This window comes from Erithacus rubecula, assembly GCF_903797595.1.
Source record: "Erithacus rubecula genome assembly, chromosome: 3".
In the NCBI taxonomy this organism is placed as follows: Eukaryota; Metazoa; Chordata; class Aves; order Passeriformes; family Muscicapidae; genus Erithacus; species Erithacus rubecula.
In genome coordinates, this window is record NC_136689.1 from 98,703,669 (window position 1) to 98,728,713 (window position 25,045).

The 25,045-nt window shown below is 36.8% G+C and overlaps 1 protein-coding gene across 7 annotated transcripts in view; it reads right to left on the reverse strand.

Moving 5' to 3' along the window:
• Positions 1–25,045, reverse strand: part of PTPRM (protein tyrosine phosphatase receptor type M) — a 445,192-nt gene that overhangs the window by 198,498 nt on the left and 221,649 nt on the right. For all 7 annotated transcript variants that reach the window (XM_079300125.1, XM_079300120.1, XM_079300119.1 and 4 more), the window contains 4 exons: positions 9,423–9,731; positions 6,852–6,961; positions 4,345–4,546; positions 560–662 (listed from right to left, as the gene is read on the reverse strand). In XM_079300125.1, coding sequence (XP_079156251.1) covers positions 560–662; positions 4,345–4,546; positions 6,852–6,961; positions 9,423–9,731 — 724 coding nt within the window. The remainder of the gene's footprint in view (positions 1–559; positions 663–4,344; positions 4,547–6,851; positions 6,962–9,422; positions 9,732–25,045) is intronic.

The following is a 25,045-nucleotide window of genomic DNA, read 5'->3' on the forward strand; positions in this document are numbered from 1 at the left end:
TGGGAGATAAACCTCTGTAAACTGGAGATTCATTAATGGATATTTTATAACACTGAAGAATCCAAGATACTGGTTTTAAAGGTTGCTTTTTAAAATTCTTATTTCTCCTGTCGTGGTCAAATACTGGAAACACTTTATGAATGTTACAGTACATACTGTGTAAATTGGCTAACTTACTAAGAGTTGACTACCTTAAATCTGTGAAGTAAACAAGAAGATTGAATATTAAAGACAGTAGCTCAGCATAAAAAATGTGATATGCCCTTGAACTTATAACACTGCAGTAAGCAATTACCTTAAAGAAGCCACCCAGACAACAGAACTATGGCTTTGTTCCTTATCTTCAAAGAACAAGCCACTTGCATCTGGATCAAATCCTTTAAACAATACGTGAACACTCAACATCAAAGCACTTTTTTTCCTCAGTTATTTAATTTAATTAGAGCTAATACAGACATGAATTTAGACACTCATTGCTGTGTAGAAAATCCCCAGAAAATACGTTCAAGAAATCAATCCATTTGTTTTTTAATTTCATAAAGAATTTTCCCCCCAGTACCTGACAGGAGCGCCTCTGCTCTGTGCAGGTTTCAGCAAGACTGTCACAGTGCTGTCAGTTTGATTCAAAGGTGTTTCAAGTTCATATGGTGGCATAGAGGGTGCTAGAATAAGAAAAGAAAAGAGGCAAATAAAATCATAATTCTTGTATTTCTTCTTTCAAGAGTTGTATCTTTATTTGAATATGAAATTTTAAAAGCTTCTTCAAATACAAGACCATACTACAAGTCTAAGATGCTTTCTGTTACAATGGAAGTGTGAGACAACTGTTAAATACTTCAGGGAAAAAAAAACCCAAGAAATCTCAAATAAAGAAGTATCAGCCCACTCCTAGTTTCAAGACAGGAAACAGATACTAGTGGGAGTAAGTTTGCAGAAACTATTGAGAATCCATCACTTGGAAATGAAAAGTTATCTTAAGAACATCTGCAAATATGCATGCTGAAGTGACTATTGTTTTTGAAAATGAGCCCAGCTTTCTCAGTAGGACAGCTGTATCAGGAGGAACTCACATAATTTGCTTTTCCTGGAATTTTAACAAGTGCTATAACTGTCCTGGGTCTGTTGCCCACCAAGACAAGAGTTTATCTTAGTCTGAAGCTCCATTCAGCACTTTTGCAAACTGTGTCTTCATTAAAGATTTACAGTTGTGATTAAAACAAATGATGCCTCAGTTATTGCCTTTTCTATTGCTGCCTTCTTCATTGCTGTCATCTGCTCACATTGGTATCATTACACTGGAGGGAAGGCTACTCAGTTACTTGATTATTTGACAGGAAGCCGTATCCCTATTGTTCACTTGTTAATGGTCATGCACAATTAACAGATTTAAAGGCCAGAGAAGCATAAAGTAGTCATTGCAATGGTCTCTTCTGACTGCAGAATAATGCAGGGCAATTAACTTCCCTAAACTAATTCCCACTTGAAAAAAAAAACAAACCACATTTAGTGGGGAAGAAGACCTTTTCCTTTGGAAGATTCTTCTAAGATTCATTTAGTTCTTCTCAATTCACTCAGTTTTATCTTACTGAATACTTTTTGTGCACCACACCAATAGTGTGTATAATTCTCCACACACAGACAGTATCAACTTCCAGCAAATTATTTTCAAGTGTATTTTCCAATAATTTTTGTTCTTCCAGCAGTATCTGCATCTACTTGAAAGGTAAATTAATTTATCTCTCTTTATCCACTGTGCCCTACATATCCAAGTAAGGACTGCATTAAGAATTGTACTGTACTCCACAATTCCTCAGTCTGCTGTGAAAACATTAAAATCTTCATTGCTTTGCATTGCTATTCACCATTTCACAAATAAATTAATCTTCAAAAACCTCCCTGTATGCTGAGAGGGTTTTATTCTGTTGACAATCCTCAACATAAGGCACAACATTTAGACTAATAATTTTAAGTAATTTGGGTACCACTTCAGTCATACTATCACATACCACTTTAAAGGTTTGGGCACACTTTGCAATTCTGAATATCCAGGACATGTTCATATAATGCCCCATTCTCAACCTGACCATCCTGAAAACAAGAATGGACAGCAACTGTATCTACAAAGAGCTGTAGGAACTCAACATTTTTGAGTACTTTGTCATTTCTTGACCTTGTTCTCCTGCTTGTATCTTAGCAAATCTTTTGATTTTCCTAATTTATGACTCATAAGTCCCTACTTGCTCCTTACTAATTTTAGCGTCCCTGCAAAGACCAAAACTATGTTCCTGTCCCAGTTATGAGTTGTGGTTCTCCCAGTCATAACCTTTAGCCCTGGCTACATTTCTCCTCTCCATTTTTCCTTGTCTGCATTAGGATCCTTCCTCCTCCACACTGCCTTCATGTAAAGAAGGAACTTATTAATAAACAGAGGGAAACAGGAAATATTAATGTAATTGCAAAATAAAACACAGCAACTATTTCCAGTACATAAGAGTGCTATTCAAAACACTTGACAGGAAATTTAGAGGTTTTTATTCAGAAGAAAATGTAGTCCAGAATTAGAAGAGTAAAATGCAAAAATTGGTCAAATTGCACTTAATCTCTTCTAAAAAACAGTGAAACCTTTCAACCAGAAATGTTCAGAAGTTCTGTTTCACATCTTGTCCAAAATGGAGAGCACTGGCCACATGCAAGAGCCTCAAAGCTTTCCAGTGAGACAATGAGATCACAGCCACCAGCACTGCAAAGAGGGTTCCATAACCAACAGCTAAAATGCCAACTGAGACATTTCAATTATATTAAAAAATAAAACAGTTTTTTTTCTATTTTAACTTAGTCAGAGATTGGTTTTAACTACCTATGGACAAGGCACAAACACTTCTTGTTAGTACAGTAACTAAGAGGAAGCAATGAGAGAGTGGAGTGCAGACAAGACAGCCTGCAGAATCTCACCACATGGAGATTTGGGAGGTTTACTTCACCCTCAAGCACTCCTGCAATTCCTGTTCCCACTAGGGAATTGTTGTTGATGACATACTAGTTTAGAAAAGAACAATTTAAGATCCAGTACTATTCCCAAATGTCCAGATTCTCATCCATACTCAAGTGTCTCCATTCCTTATTTTAATAAGGGGCAGTCTCATTCATCCTAACTCATACAAAGTTTTGCCGTGTCAGAAATTTATTTTTGACAGAGAAAATTTCTGCTCAGTACAGGAAAGGGGATGGAAAAAACCCCTCTGTCTTTACTGATCAGTGTTAATTATGTTTCATGTTCCATACAGAGTTAATTGTCTAACTTGAAAATGAACACTTTTGTTTCTCTACAAACAGCTGCGTTGGCAGTAACTTCCACCTTGTATTAACTGTCTTCTCCTATAAGATAGGAGAAATTATTCAATTTCTGATAAATACTTGTCAATTTTTTTCATTCCAGTGAGGTCAGAAAATGAGGGATGGGGAGAAGTACACAGAATGAGAGTAAAAGAAAAAGAAGATTTTGTACCCAAATGCTTTCTGGAAAGCCCAGCTGACCAAAAATAGGTAAGGCAATTTTCTGTAAATATGATCAAGGAACCAGTTCATTACTGAACTGCCAGTTTAATTCTAAAGGAGACTGCAGAGAAGTGAAGAATAAAGGGATTTCAACTATAACTTTGCAAAACATTTTGTCATGAATTACATAAGCATTTTGGAGAATGCAGTAATACTCCATCCCCTCAATGAAGTGTTCCTCTGCCTCAAGGGAGGGCTTGAAATACTGGTCAAGAATCTGCAGAAATGACAGCCATGCTGCTGTTATCTGAAAACCTTGTCCTGATGTTCTTGTCTAATACAGTTTCACATCCACTTCAGTCCCCATGCCTGTTAGAACACAGGCAGCCTGGCAGCTAACTACAGTTTCTAAGTGAGCTCTAGATGTACAGCATCTCTGCTCTACTCTTTTTCATGGCTCATTAAAGAGATTTTCCAGCACTGTTACTGTTCTAATTTAGAATCATGTCAAGGCTGACTAAGCTCTGAATGAAGCCCTCATCTTCAGGTCCAAAAAAACCTTATGCTAAATGTTGCAACTGCAGCTGGCACTGGCTGCAAACACATAATTCACAGGGGTTTCTTGAGTGATATGTTACAGTTGTGAACAGCAATTTCAAAATACTAGCTAATATTTAAGCACTTGGAATAAGCACTTCAGGTATGTTAATGTATGTCACTTTGACATCTTTGAGGATGAATGTGTTCTTCCCTTTTTCAATTTGCTGCTTCTTAAATTCTAAAGAAGTAAACAATAAAAAAATCAGCCAACTCATTATCATAAGGAAATAATATTCTTTGATGAAGTACCTGATATTTTAGTCGTGAACTGGTTTGTAATTGGAGGTCCAAAGCCTTTAGCTGTGCTGGCTCTGATGGTGAAAGAGTAGGTAGTGCCAGGATACAGTCCAAAAAAGAGATAGTGTGTTTCATTTCCCAGCTTTGAGACTCGTCCACTTTGATTGGATAAATCTATTTCTGGGTCAAAGGAACTGACTGCTTTGTAGGTGATCTGCAAAAGAATAAGAAAGTTATAAACTGCCTTGAGCAGATGGACAGAGATTGCATCTTTATCCAGTAAACCCTTCTGATGTATGCGCTGTCAGACATTTTATGATAAGCTATCTTACTCTCTTATACTCTTCAAATCCTGAATCCCACGAAGGGGCACAGGAACTGAGTTGTAACTCATATGAGTTATTACTTTTATAGATACAGAGACTTAGAGGCAGCTGGATTACAACTCTAAAGGATGGGTTCAAGCTTACATTAATTCCTTCAAGATGCTGGCTTCAACAGTGTTGTATTTTGAACTCATCTTAATGTTGGTTTTGATGAGCACCAGTAACAAAACTAAAACAAACAGATTAAAAACTGAGAAGTGACCAAGAGGGGGTACAGCCCCCAGTTCCAGCTGACTTTACTCTAATTACATTTTCTCCTGAATAAGGTTATCTGTAAAAGATGATAAGGGCAGCTTAAGGCAAATTTTTCAGAAACTGGGTAAAGCTTCTATTTGAGTCTGAAGCTCAGCTATTACAATTGCTAATTTGGATTTTTTTCAGGTTATTATATTGCACCTAGGTCAGATTCTCATTTAGAGGGAAGAAAAGATAAATGTTAAATAATATATGCAGAGTGTATATTGTATCCTCAATTCCTTCCTTGATTCAAACAGTATTTTTAGTTTTCATTAGAAATTTAAGTTCACAGTAAAACTTGATCCAGACTTCTTCTATTAATTACTGATTTCTATGCACTGTAATGAGAATTTAAAATTATGAAAGCCATCTAAAAATATGAAAGCCATTAAAAAATTAGAAAACTAGAAATGATTCACCCCTCCTTTTTGCTTTTAAAGTTTCATTTTCATGTGAATAACTCCAAACCCCTTATTATATAAAGTGATAATTGACATTCTTTTCACTATACTTATTCAATATCATTTTAATTAAAAGGGCCCATAATACAGTACACAGACTCATCCAAGTGTCGATGCTACACACCTTAAACACTTGCAATCTCCTAAAACCTCTGACCTAATGAAAATTGATTTTTATATGGGCCATCTAATAGAACATCAATGAAGTGCTGAAAATTAATAATAAAAACTTTCATAATATTCAGATAAATGCCGACCTTATTGCAGTAGATATAGGCATATCCTCTACAAAACCTCATCTATAAACTGAACTCCAAGTACCTTCAAAAGTACACAACTAACCCTTCTCATTCTGACAGATAACAGATTAAACTACCAACAACTGTCCAAACTTTTACCAGTAAAGAAATTAAGGTAACATATTGCTCACATGAACCCCTCTATCTCAATACAGCTGATGGAATTTTGTATGTGTATAGATTTAAGGATGAAGTGCCCAGATACAGTGGGTGAACTCCTCAGCAATGGAATTAGACAAGGTAGCATGTCCCTAAACTGAAATGTGTGTTTCCATGTATACAAAATGTTTCTATCTACCACCCTGTATTTCTATGTACATAAATCTAGCAACAGTAACAACATTAGCACTTAACTAAAACATTCTGATTTCTGAATACCTACAACTGTTGTGGTAGCTGGAAAGTTGTTAGCTTTATAAAAAATCAATTCATACTTTTTCATAACATTTTATCCTCTTACAATAAAATAGTTTTCAAAACAGTATCAATAGGTTACCATTCAATTTAACTTTTCTTTTACACTGTATCTCATTTAGGTGGGTTTTTTTAAACAAAGCATTTCAATACCAATTTTGTAGTAAGGTCAGGTAAGAAGCTTAACAGTGATTACTGTCTGACAGCTTAATCTGTGCAGTCTTTTGTCAATTTTTTCTAAGAGGTATTCAGGCAGAGCTTCCACATGAGAAAAAGCAGTGATTTTTAGACATCTAACAACATACAATTTTGTTGAATTTGCATTTTAAAAAAGCTAGATTTTTAAAATTATGCCTGCTTGTTTCTATTACAATAGGCTTCCAATAATGATGCCTATCTAAATGTGACATTGACTGCAACCACTGTCTTATGTCTCTTATTTTTAAGGAATTTGCTAAGATCTGTGTGCCAATCTTTTAAATATTTGATTTAGAGTACTAGATAAAATGCTCTATCATGGTTATAGATATAGCAGGTTTCATAAAGCTGCTAACTCAAGGACATGCTGGGTAATTCACTCCAACATTGTATTTACTTTAAAATGGCTACTGTTTTTAAAATGAGGTTAATTTTACATATACTGCAAAAACACATTATTTTTTAAATAATTATGCACTTTGGAAAATCAAAAATAGACATAAAATTGGCAAATTTCCAGATACCTCATACAAAGTAATCACACCATATGTTTGAGCTGGCTCTCTCCACTGAAGAAAAATCTTCTCTTCAAAGGTACTCCCTTGAATGGATTCAAGAGGCACAGCACTCGGGACTGACAGATTAAAAAAAAAAGAAGAGGGTTTAAGAAAAATCTCAGAAGGACATGCTCTGCTTAAATATTTGTACTGCTGAGGCATAAAAATCATCCCACCATGATTTCCCCAAAGACTGAAGCAAAGGCCAGGGTAGCTCAGGAGGAGAACGATTTATTTAACAAGACAGTGCCATTATGCGTCGCCTTCAGTGTAGGAATGAATTAGTGAGCATCACACATTTCCTGTAAACCCCTATAGATAATTAAAAAAAAGGACGAATCAGCTTGTAATAAGGAACTAGGTGATATCTCAAATAGGAGTTTTTGAAAGTAAAATGTTTGTGATACCTTTTTACCAACTGTGTTGCTTCCTAAAGTGGAAAACATATTAAACATTCATATATAAAAATGGACAAGCACAGAAATAACAAGGTATTGTTTCAGACAACAGAACTAAAAACATTATCTTGGAAAGATGAGCCACATATTTCATTGAACAGCAACACTCACTGACAGTAGGCCTGAGAACCTGCAATAGGGTAGATGTAAGAAAAGTGTGAAACAGTCAATGTAAAAATCAGACATTATTAATTTTTCCTAAAGTCTCTTAATGCAGGAGAAAGACCTGTGAATAGTCAGGGATGTCAGAGGTAGGTATGTCATAAAAGGTATGCAAACTCTGTCAGGTATCTACTTGTGTTTCCTATTTGTTCTGCAACCATTGCCTTATCCCTGACAACTGAATTTTCAGGAGACGTAAACAGCACATGGATGTATATCTGTGATTTCATTTTGTAACAACACTGGCAAAGTAATGTGAAAAAAAAATTCCTGAAAAATGCACACAGGAGATGTATATTCAAAATCAACTGTACAGGGCCTTGAGCAGTCTGCTATCACTTGATCTTCTGTGAGCAAAGGCTGGACTAAATGAGATCTGGTAGTCCTTTGCAAGCAACAAAATCGTGTGATTTGAACAATTATGATGATTATTTGAGTCAGTATACTTAGCTGTTTTACATTCAGACTTACATACTTCATGGAATGTCTACAGTACACTAAAAAGTTTCAATTTTTTTCAAGGTATTGTCTCAGACTGAAACTGAAACTGGTTTTTAATAGGTCCTGAAATAACATGAAGTTCCAGAGGGACAGGAACAAGAAATTTTAGCTAAAACACATAAACATCCCAGACAAAAATGAGCTCTTTAGCACTGTCATCCTACAATTGGACCGAATTACACTTAGAGCATGACAGCACAATTAATTCTAATTAAACATTTCTTTTTGTTAGCTATGCTTTGCTGAATATGTTGCATTAGTAACTATATATTCCTAAATTGTTTAATTTATTCCCTCATATATTTTGATTAGAAATTAGTACTACATAAAACCAATACAGCGTGTATTAAATAATTTAACTGGCTTAAATGACAGACTTCAAGTATTTATTATAAAAGGAGCTCACCATTGCTGAAGTTTTTACTAGAAATATTTCCATCATGTTTTAAGGAAATCTATCATTGATCTGAAAGAATATACAAATCTATTCCTGTTCAGATTTCAGATGATAAAAATGGAAGGAGGATGGATCTGTTACATAAAGCAATGTCAAGTCATTTGACAAGGTTCCTTTGAACTGTATGCATTTAAAAGAAGCAAAACCAAGGTAAAAAAAAAACAAGTTACACTTGTAAGGGGTTATATATCAGCACAGAGTATTCTGGAAAGGTGAAACTGATTCCTGGTGCACAATCAATCCAACAAGGAAGTCATATTTTGGTATTGTAGCTAACAGAGCTTCAGTAAACTCTCTGCTTGTGTAATAAAATAATATCACAGAAGACTTGGGAGGATGGTATAATCTTTTCATGCAATATTATTAGAGCATTGCAGAGACACATAACCAATTCTGCCATTTCTGTCTCAAAAAAGGCATTAGCTAATTACATTAATTATTATTTATTATATTTATAACTAATCAAATAGAGTAATTTTTTTAAAAAAGAGAACTGAAAACCCCATGTGAGTTGAAAATTATTAAAAGGAAGGTAACATCTGTATATGGATATAGTGTCTGAATTATGAACTAACAGTGTCCAGTGGTTAGAAAGCCAAAGATAGAGAAACTGTAACTTGCAAATTAAGAACAAATGTTTAGTGCAGAGCACATCACTCAGTGGAAGAGCTTCCATGAGGATACTTCTGGCAATCACCTGGAATTTCTTTAAACTGATACTGTACTGGAACTTTAGAGAGGCAGGACATAGATTAAGCAGAAGCTACAAGTTTAATGATGAAATGGTAAATGTATCATGGGATGTTACAGGTTGTCTGAAAGATCACTCTAATAATGGAGCTTTATCAAAATTGGTGAGGTTGCTGGAAAATCTATTACAGATTTTAGTGAAAGCAGAACATGCACTTATAGAGAAAATTTATATTATCAGGTCATCCCTATCTAAGTACAAAAACTCACCATCTTCATCAGTTTGAACCACAAGTTCCTGGCTTTCCTTCCGTCCTTCGGGATTCATCAATACTAATTTGATGCTGACATTTGTGTATGGTGATAGGTTGGTAATTGTGTGCTGGGGATGTGAACTTTCTGTATCCCAGCTGACTTCCTCCCTCACTTGCTCCTGTCCTCCTGCCTGGTAGCGGTAATGGACTGTGAGGTTGTAGCGATGGCAACGTGTGACATTATATCCAAATGGCTCCCAGCAAATCGTGATCTGTCTGGATTTGATCTCCACAACTTCCAGCCTTCGTGGCCCACGCATCGGATCTGCAAAATGACCAACATCATCCTGCTGTGGTTACTCATGCGTATGGTCATAGTGACATAGTGAGAAATAAGTTGCACAGTTCTACAGGTATGACAGATAAGCAGAAACAGAAATCCATTGCTTTAGAGAATCACAGTATAATAGAAGTATGGTCTCTGAAAAAGTGGGGGAAAATGGAGAAGAGTGAGAAGTGTCTGCTGAAAAATGAAAAGCAAACAAAACACTAAAAAGTTCTTATGATTCAATTCAAATTGCATGACACTGCTGAAATGACACTTTTTTACGTACATGTTGCTTGTAAAAGTAAACACATCCCATTTCTTTTGCACAAGTTATTTGTATTAACAATTTTAGAGCAAAACCCTGCACAAAACAAGTATCTAAAAAGAAAACACAATTTCAGAATAAACCTGCAAATATTTTCTTGCAGGACTGTTTATACAAAGGCGAGATGGGTCCTCAGGTATTTCTTATTAATTTGTTTTTAAGTTGGACTGAATGCAATTACTCAATCTCTATTTGTTCAGGACATTAAGCTAATATTCCAATTTCTTTAAAATAGACCATAGGGTTTCTTTCCACAAAAACATTAGCTGCTAATAGTGCAAATATTTCAGTCTTTTACAGTGGTTTAGCAAAGATGCAAAATAAGCAAGATAATCTCCTGCATGTGCTTTTCTAGAGATCTCCCAATTGAAAAGGAGTCATCAATCAAAATGACCAAAATCTATACACAAGCTTCAAAGATTGCGGTTGATAAACTTAAATTTTCTTTAATCCTACTGTCACATGAATTAAGATTTTCACCATATTACAGCAGAACCACTGAGCTGACACCCCCCCCCCCATTTTCAAAACACTGTCATTAACAAAGCTATTATACACATTTAGCAATAATCTGGGTTTTTTCATTTTTGAGTCCTCAAAAAGATTAAAGACAATGTCAGGTTTTATCCACTGCTTGACTAGTTAAACACTTAGAAGACTTTTAATGAGTTAGAAGACTCTTATTCGTAAACAAATTAATATGCATCTTCCTCCTTTTATGTTTATTAATCAACATGTCTTCACTAGGAATGTTCTAAACAATTTACACAGGATTTCATCTCTTTACTTTTTAACATAATCCCTGCATGCTTGAAATATTTGTTCAAAGATGCTATTCATCTTAACTCCTTGAAGAAAAGGTGTTAAGAAATCACTTGTTTTAACATCTACAAAGCAGGGGATTTTTTCTCCCTTTTAAATCATCCAGCTGCTTTTTAATTTTTTTTAAAATTAATTTTCACTGTCAAACAATGTTGATAACCAGAAGAGAATATTTGGCAATTGGTGAAAAAATGGAAAAAACAAACCAAATTCTACTCCTGGTCTCCTTTCTAGTGACTTGACTGAGAGGTAAAAATGTCCCCACTAAGGATAAATCACTTTTGAGCCATTTATCTCCTTCCATGCTCTGGCATTCCAGAAAAAACATTCTGGCATCTGGGGCCTTTGCCACATTCCTATTGCTACAAGAATTAAAATTAATATGAAGCAAACCTCAAAGACAGGGATATGTACTCGATAACTTCATAAACATTTACTTCTGTGTAATTCAGACATAAACTTCATGGAAAATTAGTTTTCCCATTTTGTTTTTTTAACTTAATTTCAGCTTCTAAGAAATTCTTGTTTTAGGTGAGATGATGAATAGCAAAGAACATTTGAGAGGTATTGTGTAACTGTAATTGTATCTGAATGGGCTAAATAGAAATAGAAAACAAAACTGAGGTGACCCTGACATACAACATTAAACAACTGAACAAAACTCCTGGCTGCAAGAATATGAAACAGCCTGCTAGTTCCACACTGGGCACATCAGAAAATTCACAAGGGAGCTGAGAAATCATTTTATTAGAGGCATAAACCTAATTCATGACATTTTAGAAGAGAAATTGAGTGCCTGTACAAAATATCTGGATCAAAACCTCTCCAAGATTTCTGCCCAGGAGGAAGGCATTCTTATGCCATGCTACCTTAATAAAAAGTACAAGTTAGCCCTCTAGTTAGATCTGTGAGAATGACAGATACATTTGCACTTCCAACAAAAGAGACAAGGGAAAAAAGAGTTTGGATTGTAAAAGATAGAGACAATATAGCTTCCCTTGATACTCACAGGACAAAGCTCATCAGACAAGGCCAATGCTCTGGTTGATTTTGCTCCTAACTTGGTTCTGTAACCCATAGCATCAAAGAGGTACACAGCTCATATTTATTTTTCTTACCATTCATTCAGAGATTATGCAACTAATAGGGGCCTAAAAAACCCTGCTATTAATGGGTATTTTAAGGGGGCTACTTTTAACCAGAAAAAAAATAAAAGGCTAAGGTAACAAAGGAATTTCAGGATTAAAAAAGCCATGGGGCTGAAAAACAGCCCTGAAAAACAGCAGTTAGTGCACAGAAGATAGAAAACAAAGACTCCATTTGATCAATTTAGCAACTAAACTGAAGTTCTCACTGTAGGCAACAGAGGAAATATTTCACAGAATAGAGTCACAGAATCATCAAGGTTGAAAAAGATCTTTAACATCATCAAGTCCACTTGTCAACACAGCATTGTTACTGTAACCCCTAAACCACTAAATCACATCACCCAGTGCTAGATCCAGATGCCTCTTATGCACCTCTAGGGATTGTCACTCCCAACACCTCCCCATGCAACCTATTCCAATGCCTGACCACCCTAACTGCGAAAAACAATTTCTAATTATCTCTCTCTCTCTCTCTCTTTTTAATGTAATATGATTCTGAGAGCACAGTACATCCAATACACTGGAAGGCATACACTCTTCATATTTCATCAGGAAGGATGCAGGACACTTGAGGAAAGGTAACTGTTAAGCAGCACTAAAAGAATGACAGCTAATGACTGTGATTTAAAAGGGAAAGCTGAATTAATTACTACAGCATGATGACTTCATTTAGTTGATTTTATTTTCTGCAGGATTTATCACTTTGCCATGGTGAGTTCCCAACTTTAAGTGCAGAAGCAGGCATCCTTCTATGCTGCTGTTGTGCTCATGAGACTGGCACTAATTATCCCTGCAAAGTGGAAATCTGTCACTCCAGCAATGGTCTGTTGTTGATATCTTGCACCAGGTAAGGTAAGTGATAGCTACACAGAGAAGTGTCATTTCACAGTGCTGATCACAGCTGAAATCACAGCTTTTAGAGCAGAAGAATAAGGAGTTCAACACTATACTGACTGAATTATATACAACATATGCACTTCATAGCACGAGTGCTATTTGCTGAGCCTTTGCCTCCTCCTTACTCAGTAAATGCCCACCTGCAGAAGTTACACAGCCACATCTCTCCACACAATGCATTTTTCTAAGCGAACCAAGCCTCTGCTGCTCCCTGGTACTCCAGCTATTTTCTTATGCCTTACTGGCACAAATCATGAGGCAAATGGGGAAAATGAGGCCACACAATTCGTAAGAGAAGAGGTTTTCCTCCCAAAGGAGCACACTGCCTGTCAAGCCTGAAGCTTAGCCAGGTAGTTCTTTACCCATTCCCCTGCTGGTGCCTGCAGCATTTTTCATACTGCTCTCCTTCTGCCAGGCTCAGCAGGGAATCAGGCAGTGAATTCTGACAGTTGCAGCTCTGACCTGGGGGAGCAGCCAGCCTGGTTCTAGCCCCTGGCACTTTAGCATCCCATTTAATCGGTGATCTTGGCTCCTCCTCTGCTCCACTCTGTTCCTGAGAATATGGAGCACAGACTGACAGACAGGATCAATTTTCAATGCAGCTGCAATTCACAGCTCATTTCTCTGGAACTTCACTCTTCACCTTTTACCACAAGTACAATGCTTTTTCAGAAACTCAATTTCAGAATCACAGAGACATTTAGGTGTATTTTTAGCATCCTGTCATTGATCATCAAAACTTGGGATGAGAATGAAAACTCAGGACTGGAAGTTTTGTCTTCTCATCACAGCCTGCACACACCTACTGAGTTAAGAACAAGAAGGGAATGGCATGGTGATTTTCTGCCACTCCATGGTACTCCAGTATCTGCAGACATCTTGTATGGGTTAGATAGTATTTGGAAGTCACCTAACAGTAGGAATTAAGAATTTATTTCTTGTCAAGGCAAACTATTAGTGGAGTTTAGCTATGCAACAACTCCCAAGAGTGAAATTTCAGATCAGACTCTGTCCTTCCATAGGAAGATAGATAGAACAGGAAAATAAACAAATATACAATGAGAACTGAATATTTAAGATACTAACCACAAAATAGCTTTTAAAAATATAATAGTTAATTAATAATAATGAAAAGTAAAGGCTGCAAACTTTGCCTAAGCAGCCTTGTTCAAGTCACTTAGCATCTTTTCCCATCAATTCCCTCTGAGTAAAGTGGGAGCCACAGCACTCTACCATCAGTATCTGGCCGTGTCACATGGAATTCCATGAATATCTGCAAGAACTTGCAGTGAAGGAGACCACCTACAGGGGAACAGAAAACTTGGCTTGTGAACCTGCTATCAAAGCAACATTTGGTTTGTTTCTAGAAAACAAATCTCTGTGTTTGCATACATCTACAGTCAATGCCAAACAAGAATATAGGTAAAATAATTTACTTCTTTGGCTTGTCCTCAATTGATTTGTAATCTAATCTACACGACTACTAACAATTTAAGGTTGTTTGCAAACTTGGTAAGACAGTTTTGTAGAAGATCACATTCAACTGTGATGGTGTGATTTTTATACTGTAGTTCATCTGAGTTCTTCAACAACATACTGAAGTTCAAAAAGAGTTCTTCTTTGCTCCAAATGCCACATGATTTATCTGATCTGATAACAGAGTTATCAGGGTTTTTCAAGTTCCTGTTTGCCAAAAACTGGAGAATGCAGTTGAGGAAAGAAACAATAAGCAAGATTTTGGGTGGTGCAATTTCACAATATTTTAGCACATTTTTATTTCATTTATATTTGTTAATAAAAAGAACTGCTTTGTAGTTAGGATTAGAGGAAGAAAAGGAACACTTTAACCACATGATTTTTCATACTGTCAATTATTTGTGTTATAAAAGAAAGTATTCAAACAAAGAGAGAGCAAACAAAGGGACAAATGACTCATGAACAGAATCAAAATCCTAATATGATGATGGTGGTGTGATTGTACTGCTTAGTCCCACTATTTTAAAATGAAAATAAAGACTAAGCTGCCAGTGTGCACAAAACTGTTGAAGATCCAGAAACAACCTTTGAGTTAAGAGAGGCACATTAGAGATTGGTCATTATACTCATCTAAGAGCACAGCATGTTCAGGAAACAACCAAAAATGCTAAAACCCAGCAAAGAATAATTGTAAATTTGTGGAATACTGGCGTCATATGAAATCTCTCTACTTCCTGTCATGGAGCAGCCATGGAAATTGATAGCAACAGTTACAAAGGTTATTTAGATAAACACAAAAGACCACAGAAGATACCTGGCATCTCTTGGAAAGATTCCAAATTATTGCATTTTAAATTCTTACCAATATTTCATATTAGTAACTAGTAACATTTCCAAAAGAACATGTTTCTACTTCTTCAAAACCAGATGCCTCCCACAGAAAAGTAGCATTTCTATTAGTCTTCTAAATGTATTTCCTGACACTTTAAAAAATGTTGGGATGCAAGACCTGCAGAGTTTCAGCACTAATGAAAGAAAGAACAAAACTGAAATGGTAGTCACCTGCAAAGCTACAGAGGAAAGAATGGTCAGGTTTTCAGATAAATATAAAATACATGCTGAAAACTAGACTACGAATGTTTGCGCCAATTTTGGGCAAAATGGCCTCTTTTAAATTGTATCATTTTAAAAAAGATTTTCTTCTTTCTGATTATACTCTATCAATTATATTAATTTGTGTTCCATAGTCACAATGCCAGTGAAAGAAGATGAACAGAAGGATGTACATACTCTAAAGTCGGCATACTAGCAGTACTAGCCTTGAGCAGTAGCCTGTGGGGATCCTTCTGCACCCTCATTATTGCAGACCTAAGAGCACTGAGGAGCAGGAATAAAAGCCCTGCACACATTCCCTCAGCACTTTTACTATCATGATCAGCATCAGTGTCACAATGGACAGAGAGAAGGTGTCAACAGTAAGTAATGAAGTAAAAAATAAAAACATCTCAGTGCACCCGCTGCCACAGATAGTTTTCCTTCTCTGGACTCAACCACTTCCCATCATCTGAGAACAGGAGGACTCATATTTAGAGCATGTGCTCATACTCAGCCTCTATTTCCTGGCCAAGATGCCAACAATGAAAGAGAAAAGCCAGCATCTCCCAAAGCATCTCCCAAACTGCCAAAAGATGCTGCCAGAAGCTTACAGCTAATACCATTCCTTATTCAACATGGAACCAGATGCAAGGCCATGCTTCTACTGATTTTATTATATACCACTGCTACTATATTCCACTGATTATATATTATATTCCACTGATTTTATTGTATTCTTTATGTATTTTGTAGGTAAACCTTATGTATCTATATCAGGTATGACAAAAACATGTTCTCCTAGATTATATCCGAAGAAACTGAATTACCTGCTGAAGGCTGCAGTTCATCAGTAAAAGCCATGGAATCCTAGTTCTCAGACTCGTTTGCAACCCTTTAGAGCACAACACTGAAATGTGGGTTTTTCCTCTGTACTTTGTGGCCAAAAGAGGTTAGTTCCAAAATGTGGGAGCTCAGAAAAAAATAAAATACTCGCAGATCCCAGCAACAAAATCAATAGGCCAAGTTTTCACACTAAGCCAGCTTGAATCCTCACTCACTTCAAAAATTCAAATGGGAGATAGAGATCTACTTTTTCCAGGAAGGATCCTAAATACCAGTATCACATCATACCTAAGAGAACTTTTTAACCTAAGATAAAGAAATTGTTGAGAGAGAACCGTATCTAGAGAACTGTAGAAGATTCACAGAGAGCAACTTTTAATGAGCAACTAAGGCATCAGCCCACTATTTACAAAAAGTGTAGCTGCTGCTTCAAACCAGATCAGGCATTTGATTTAAGCTTTTAGTAATATATTATTACAAGCACTTGACACGGAAACATGAATCAGTGATAAAATCATGCATGAGAAGTTTCCTTTACTTTTTATCTCTTCTGCAGTTCATGGCTACACATATTCCATGAGGCCTAGGTCTTAAGGCTGACATGCACAGTTGCAAAATATATTGGTCTAATCATCAATAACACCTTTTTAATCACCCCTTACATCCTTTTAAAGGTAATAACATTTTTAAGAGTTAGTTTCTATGCAGTATTTTCTTTCATGAAAGGGCTGATATGAATGTTTCACTTTATAGTAAAATTTAAATCCGAACCCATGTAAATTGAATCTAATATTTCTTTATGTTGTCATTTTATAGGTATAGTCTGAATGGTGAATTATTTAAATTCTAACACATTTAAATAAGGTATGAAAGAAAAACATCATTTGATATATTTTTGTCAAATTACCTATATTACATGATTACTCCTCCACAATCAAAATCAGATTTTCAGTATGAATGATACAAACAAGATTACATTCCAAATCTGCAACACAGATTTTAGTTGCTTGTTTAAAATGACATACCTAGCTATTCAGTAATCACTTTATAATAACCCCTTTCATTTCTAAATCTTCTTAGCCATCAGCCACTAGTGAGGAAAATGCTGGCAGTGGTTTTTACAACCACACATTAGTTTTACATTTCATGACAAGCTAATTCTACAGAGTTTGAAAGACAGACAAGCATGTGTTCTTAAGGTATTCCCTCTTTTGCATGAAGAAAGCACATGTCTAACTGAGAAGTGAAAAATAAAAAGTGCAGACATATACTTTCCACTTCACACATATGGCAGTAGCAGTTTATCCCAACTTCACCCCAAGAACTGCCATGAATATGCAAATCAAGAAGAATTAAAAGGCAGTGACAAATTACTCTTGGAAGAATTACCACAGTAAGGTGGCAAATAAAGTGCCTGTTTCTGGTAGAAGCTACCTTTGGTACATCTACCTTTAATAGATGTTGGATCAGAATGATCTTTGGAGGAAAACTCAAGTCAAATGAGTTGGGATGCATATACTGTCCCTCTCAACTGAATCTATTACAGGTGTTTAAATAAAGCCTTTGGCTGAGTTACCACATGATTGCTTTACAGTGTCTTTATTGTTTTTCTCTTTCCCTTCATAGATTTTTAACACAGCACATCATCTGCTGATCTGACACAGACACATGCAGGCAGACACACACCTCCACACCTGTGGCATCCTTCAGAAGCAGGCACAGACTTTCAGATCAATTCATACAGAATGCAGATCAGATGCTGATCGTATTAGAGAAGATACAGGCAACACAAAGGAAGCTGAAGGCCTGAGGAGCTGCTTTTGTGGCCGCCTGACACATTTACCCCCTTCACACATTTATCATGACACAGAACTGTGTTCAGTGAATGTTAAACCATCTGGTTTTCATGGGCCAATACATAATCTTTCAGATATATTAAGGAATGGTGCAGCTGGATGGCTCATAATTAAGCATATTCATGAGAACAACAGACACAATTTGACCACACACTATAAACAGGGGAAATTACATTAATGTAGAACACACTCTTCTATTCACTGCTCAAAAAATGGGAACCCAGGAGAACATTATGAACATATAGAAATTATAGTGTGAGGGAAGAATCCATTTTTCTAGCCCATTTTTCTAGAAATGGCTGGAATACATCTAGGGCATTGTAAGATTGTAAACTATTCTCTCCATATGCTAATAAAGGACATATATTTTTTACAGAGCCCCAATCACCTGATTGTGACTAGTATGGCAAAGCATACACTATTGCTCTGCTGTGTGACAGATTAGCACGCTCAAACTCCTTATATTTTATGGTACAGCTGCCTGAGTTACCCCTAAAGCCAACCAGAGAAAAGATAAACCATTGTGAAAATTAGTGAAGGTTTCAGCTGTTCAATACCTGCCCTGAAAGTAGAAGCCCAGGGACTGTTTATTATGTTGCACAATAGGATAAATGGGCAATGCTGTTTCACAGATCAGTCAGAATAAGATGTAGCAGCCTGTTCTGGTTATCACTGTGGGCTATTGCCACTGACAAATCACATTATTTCAGAGCTGTTACATACAGCAGTGGTAGCTAAATTGGGGATTGAAAACAGAACCTAGATGGAACCTAGATGACAGGACAACATGGTCATATAAATCTATGTAGAAGAGAAAATGCCACCAATCAATGTTACTCATCTAAAAAGAGTATTTACCATTCTTTCTAATCTGACATGTGCAATCAACCTTAACCAAATGATGTAGAGTGAGATCAGTTCTGACAAATAACTCTCAAATGCATAAACCTGATAAATGAATCAGATTCTCTGTAACAACTGGGAAAAGAAAATGTGAGCTCACATACATGTCAGAGGGGAAGAGAATACTCTGTTTTCCAACTACACTTTTATGTGCTAGCTACTGTAAACAAGTAAGTACTGTAAAGTTGATAAGATCATCTGTTTAATTTGTGACAAGACTCACTTACTGAAAGAATCTTCTATGTATTTGCCACTCAGCCTGGACACATGTCCCCATGTTAGGTCCTTCTTCAGGACTTTCACAGGAGTTCATCCAAATCTGAGTTGTTACTAGCTACTGAGTAACTTGTTTTTTCACACACAATCTCAAATGTCATCTTTGTCTTTGATACTGTCACTAAATAGAACATTTGGCTTCAGGATCAGTTGCAACATTCAACTATACATAGTATTTTATAAATTAAAGTTTTTGACAAGTACCTACATTAAGAGGATACACTCTTGATTTACTGGTTGAATATACTCAACCTTTTTTGCCTGCTATATCTAGAAAATACTTCAAGAAATCCCACACATTGCTCCCTCTCTGGTAGATGTCCTTGAATTTTTTCTGTACAGACCAACAAGTTACTTACCACCAGCCTTCTTTGCTATGCTAATCCCCACAAAAAGCAAACATAAGAAACTATGCTTGCTGATGAAGAAAATTTATATTGTTATACTGAAGCATGAAACATAGAAGAAACCAGCCCATATTGTTTCTAATACATTTTTAGTAAGGAAATAAACTGCCAGTGGAAGAGAAAGGAGAATATTTGGGAAAAAGGGGTGTACTGGATGGTAAACTGCTTCAAAGTTAGTTGTTCTTGAGATTTAACAGTCCTAAGATTCCCACAAAAACATATATGCTTGGGAATTTGATATCTACTTCAATACAGAAATATATGATCTACCTACAAAAATAATACAGATAAACAAACACAAGCATGACATAAAGAAGAAAATAAGAAAATTAATATGCCTTTGTGTAATGTATATCACATATTAGACAAGCCTGTGTTATTTCCTTTAAACCAAACTTTATTTCCACACATGATCTCGAGCCTGTTTTGTTTATTTCCTTTCTTTAGCACTAAGATTAAACATTTATCAGGACTACATTTCCCTCTGTTGCCTCCAGCACCCCTTGCTTTAAACACTACACGTCACTTTGCATTTGGCTATGTCCTTTTGCCTCCTTCCCCTCCTCTAAACTTGGTCCTGTCAAATGGATTAAAGAACCTGTGCATTTATGCCAGAACCATAACAGGCATGGAAGAGCACAAAGCAGCCATCAAATACTCAGGTAAGCAGAGGTTATGGGAGGTTGCTAAAGTACCTGAGAATATGAGCAAAGGAGAGGGGCCAGGACTAGATTACAGCTGCTTTTCTGCTGAGACAGAACCAGATCCCTCTGCAGATCACTCAGGAGCCCTGGATCACAGTTTTGCCACACAACTCAAGGAAAACACAGTAAAAGTGCACCACATATTAGATGGTGTGACAAATTACAGAACTGCATATGACAGCAATTAAATAAATCTGAAAACTATCTAATTCTATCACCAATGACTTGGGATTCAAAGTCCATTAAACACAGTTTTTTCCAATTGAACTGAACTAATGGAAAATAATTCCTATGCTGTAAAAGGTTATTCACCAAGTAATAAAAAACAAGTACTGTACAGTCACTGTTTGTAAGTTACTCTAATTTGAATTTATAAATTGATTACATCTGTTATAAATCATGTAGTTTTCTTCCAAGCACAGAAATTTCTCATTGCCAGCTTTGCCCTGTCTTTATCACAACTATGAAACAAAAAAATTCTAGATGGTAAGTAAACAGAGTTTGTGAAGTGCTCAGAGTTTACAATGCTTTAATCTTTCAAGCATGCTTTTTCTAACAAAACTGGGAAGAGAGTAAAGAGGAAGCAAAAAAATTATAAAATCCAAACCTATAAAAAACAAGAAGCACCTTCAATAGCTCAAAATCAGCAGTTCCCAGAGTTTTAGGTCAATGAATAGTCACAGAGATGTCCTTATTTAAAAATGAAAATAAAGTTTTAAAGCAGTTTAATTTTAGAAAATGGGAAATATTCAGAAAGATATAAACCATACATTTTAAGTATCAAAATTTGCATTTGCATGATAGAAAATATAAGCTCTTATTGTAACTCATAATTAAACCAAATGAGAAGGCGACAATAGAAGAGCTGCTGCTTTTAAAACTGCAGAATGGTGTAAGGGTCGTCTACTATAATCCTGAATTATGATGATGCTGATTTTTTTTGTCAGTAATCTACATGCAAATAAAAATGGTTTGCTGGATTTAGTATATATATGCACACATATTTTAGAAATATTCACATAATATATAACCAACTTAAACTAGACATTTCTTGACAACTGAGCATCTGGTTTATGTTTATTTAAGCTTGCCAGCAGCACAACTGTATTTTAAACTGTTTCTGTAGCAACAAATAATTTCATTGACTTGTAGTAAGGATTCAGAACTCCATTTCCAATAGGTAATCTACAAAAATATAAAGTAGCCATTAATAAGGTATTATAAATATTAACTGATCTTGCTGCACTGGATCATAGAATCACAGAGTTGGAAGGAACCCACAAAGACCATCTAGTCCAGCTCCTGGCCCTGCAGACAACACCCCAAGAGTCACACCGTGTGCCTGAGAGCATTGTCCAAACACTTCTTGGCTCTGCCAGGCTTGGTGCTCCCTGGGGAGCTGTTCCAGCGCCCAGCCACCCTCTGGGGGAAGAACTATTTCCTGGTACCCAGCCTAAACCTCTCCACACACAACTTCAGGCCATTCCCTCGGTCCTGTCACTGCTCAGCACAGAGCAGAGATCAGTGCCTGCCTCTCCTCTTCTCCTCAGGAGGAAATTGTACCTGTAGTGAGGTCTGTCCTCAGCCTCTTCTTCTCCAGACTGAACAGAGCAAGAGACCCAAGGTGTTCTCATGGCCTCCCCTCCAGCCCCCTCCCCATCCCTGTGGCCCTCCTTTGGACACTCTCTAGTAGCTCAGTATCTTTCTGACACTGCAGTGCCCAAAACTGCACACAGCACTCAAGGTCACCACAGCAGAGTAGATGGAAACACTACCATGATGTTGTCCTAATTGGATCTCAAAGGTAAAACAGACAAAATCCAAAAAAAAAATAACAGAAAGACCAAACTATAAGAGACTTGAAGTCCACAAAAGCTTATTTGCCATATCCAATCCACCAGCTAAAGTCTATGTGGATCAGTATTATCCACAGTGGTAAGTTTTAGTGGAAAGATCCCTGTACTGGAGAATTTGAAACCTTAGCACAATTTCTGACTTGCTAGTCAGGTACTTGTCACTGTAAGATCATAGAAATCCCATTCAATACCTCCAATCTGAATAACTAAATCCTCTGTTTGCACAGTACTTTGATATTTACAGAACCATAAAAGAGAATCATAGAAATGTGAAGTCTGGGAAAGACCTTTAAGATCACTGAGCCCAACCATTAATCAGAGCACTGCCAAACCACTAAACATCATCCCCAAGTGCCATATCTACGTATTCCAAGTACCTATGGGAATGGTAACTCCACAACTTCCCTGCGTTTTTCCAAGGCTTGACAATCCTTTCCTCAATTTTTATTTTTTTTCCTGGTATTAAGCCTGATATAAGCCTTTTGTGGAGTAGTGCGAGGCCATTACCTCTTGTCCAGTCACCTGTTACCTGAGAGAAGGGACTGACACCCCCTCCCTACAAGCTTGTTTCAGGTAAGTGTCAAGAGTTATAATGTCCTCACTGAGCCTCTTTTTCTCCAGGCTAAATTATCTCAGTTTCCTCAGCTGCACCTCATAAGATACGTGCTCTAGACTTCACCAGCTTCACTGGTGTTACATTGGAAGGAGATATTGTATACTGTTTTTCAGTATTCTCTCAAAGCTGAAAGAAAAGCCACACTAATGTCAGGATATTTCCAGCTATTCCACTCTGAGGGCATTTACCAACCCATACAAGTGTGTGATTTTCACCTTTTGTGCCTCCAATTCTCAGCTCCATCCCTGGAACAGGAAGGTGGAGGAGAACGTGTGTCTGGTTTTGGAAAATCTTGGGGGCACTAAACTGGGGAGAGCCTTTCCTAAACCCTGAAAGAGGTGTTAGGATGTGTCCTGGGTGCAGCTGCCCAGAGGGTCTGTAGGGTGGCCTCTGTGAGGCTCCAGCTGGCTCCAGCCAACACACTGTAGGACACGGCTCTCAGGATGGGCAATCTCCGTTTCCATGTGTCTTTGTTTCTCACTACTCAAGTCTGTTTCAAATCACAAAAAAACATACTCATTCTTCCTAAGTCGAGTCTATTCTGCATCTGATTGTAATAGGCAAGAGATCTACTTCTCTTTACCTTTTCCATCTCATTTTGTCCCTTGTCTCAATTGAGAGAGCAAATTGTTGGGCAGCCAGAGCCAGCCAAGATCAGCCCACCACCAAAGATCAGTTTGTTATTTGGAGTATTTTCAGTTGCATTCAGGTATAGTGAGGTTCCCTAAATGAAGAACACAGTATCCAGGTCTCCACAGATAGCAGCCTAAAATAGACAAGAAATTTTGCACTATGGAATTTTTTTGTGTTTAATTTTTGATGAATTCACACTGCATTAAGTATTGGAGCAGAAAGCAATCGTTTTAAATTGTATCAGCACTAGCAGAATGTAACCATGGTAATTAAAACAATATTATTTTTTAAAATTACAAAAGACTACTTAAGACATATGAAAAGGAAGTATCCAAGAAAGAACATCTTTCTTTCGATAACTACAGCTCGTTAAGTCTGGAAAATTATTAAGACACAGACATTTTTTACTCTTGCTAAACAATTAGTTAGATATGCCACAGAGTAATGATTTTAATTAAGAATTAAATTAAACAGGAGTTTCCATGGACAGAACTTTCAAGAAGCCTTAAAGCAAATTACTGTTAGATGTCTGAGAATATTCTGACTAGAATTTTTCCTTCCCTTTGTTCAAATTATGATTTCAGTACCTTAATTCATATTTACAAGTATTCTAATAAAAGAGTGGTTCCTAACTGGAAAAATACCACACCATCAAAACAATAAAAAAATAATTATTCTTTTACTAGTTAAAGCAGAGGGTGCCCACATGACAGCTCAGAAGTATGTATATTTACTTCAGCCTTTTCAATGAACTGAACTGAACATCTAATACTACCATGAAGAATACAGGTGAACAGGAGCTGGAGGGACTGGTCCTTCATACTGCAGTTCTTGCTTATGACAGAAGAAGAAAGTTAGCAGACAACAGGAAGGAGCCACTTCAGTGCTAATTTTTTATAATAATGTTTAGCAGGGTATACAAGCACTCCTGATTTAACTCACTGATCTGAAACTTCCAACACTGGCTTCTGCCAATAACGCAGAAGAGAAATTCTTGGAAGCGTTACAGTTGTTCAATATGGCAAGACTATCCCTGGAGAAAATCTGGTTTCAATTCTGAGCTAAAATAAGAGGAGAAAAATGTTTCTGCAAGGCCAAGTGTAATTTTCTCTCTGAATTCATGAGTGAATTCAGCCACTGCACAGCCATGACATGTGGCTGTCACAGCAAAACTTCTGTAGCCCAGTACACTGAAGAAAGACCTGCAAGTTAAGATATCTACCCTCTGCCCTTTCCAGCATGCTGCAGAACAGCAATTCCCACAGGATTACATGGAGCACAGGACCCCTGTATGGGGGACCTCACCCACAGCAAGGAGACCTGAAATTCTCCCAGACATGCCTGAGGCTCATTAGTGAAAGAAAGTTAGCAAAGGCTTTAAGTTTTGCCTTAGTTGAACTGGAGTGTGGATGACATACTCCTGGTAGGTGAAAATGGTTAGCACAGACAAATCT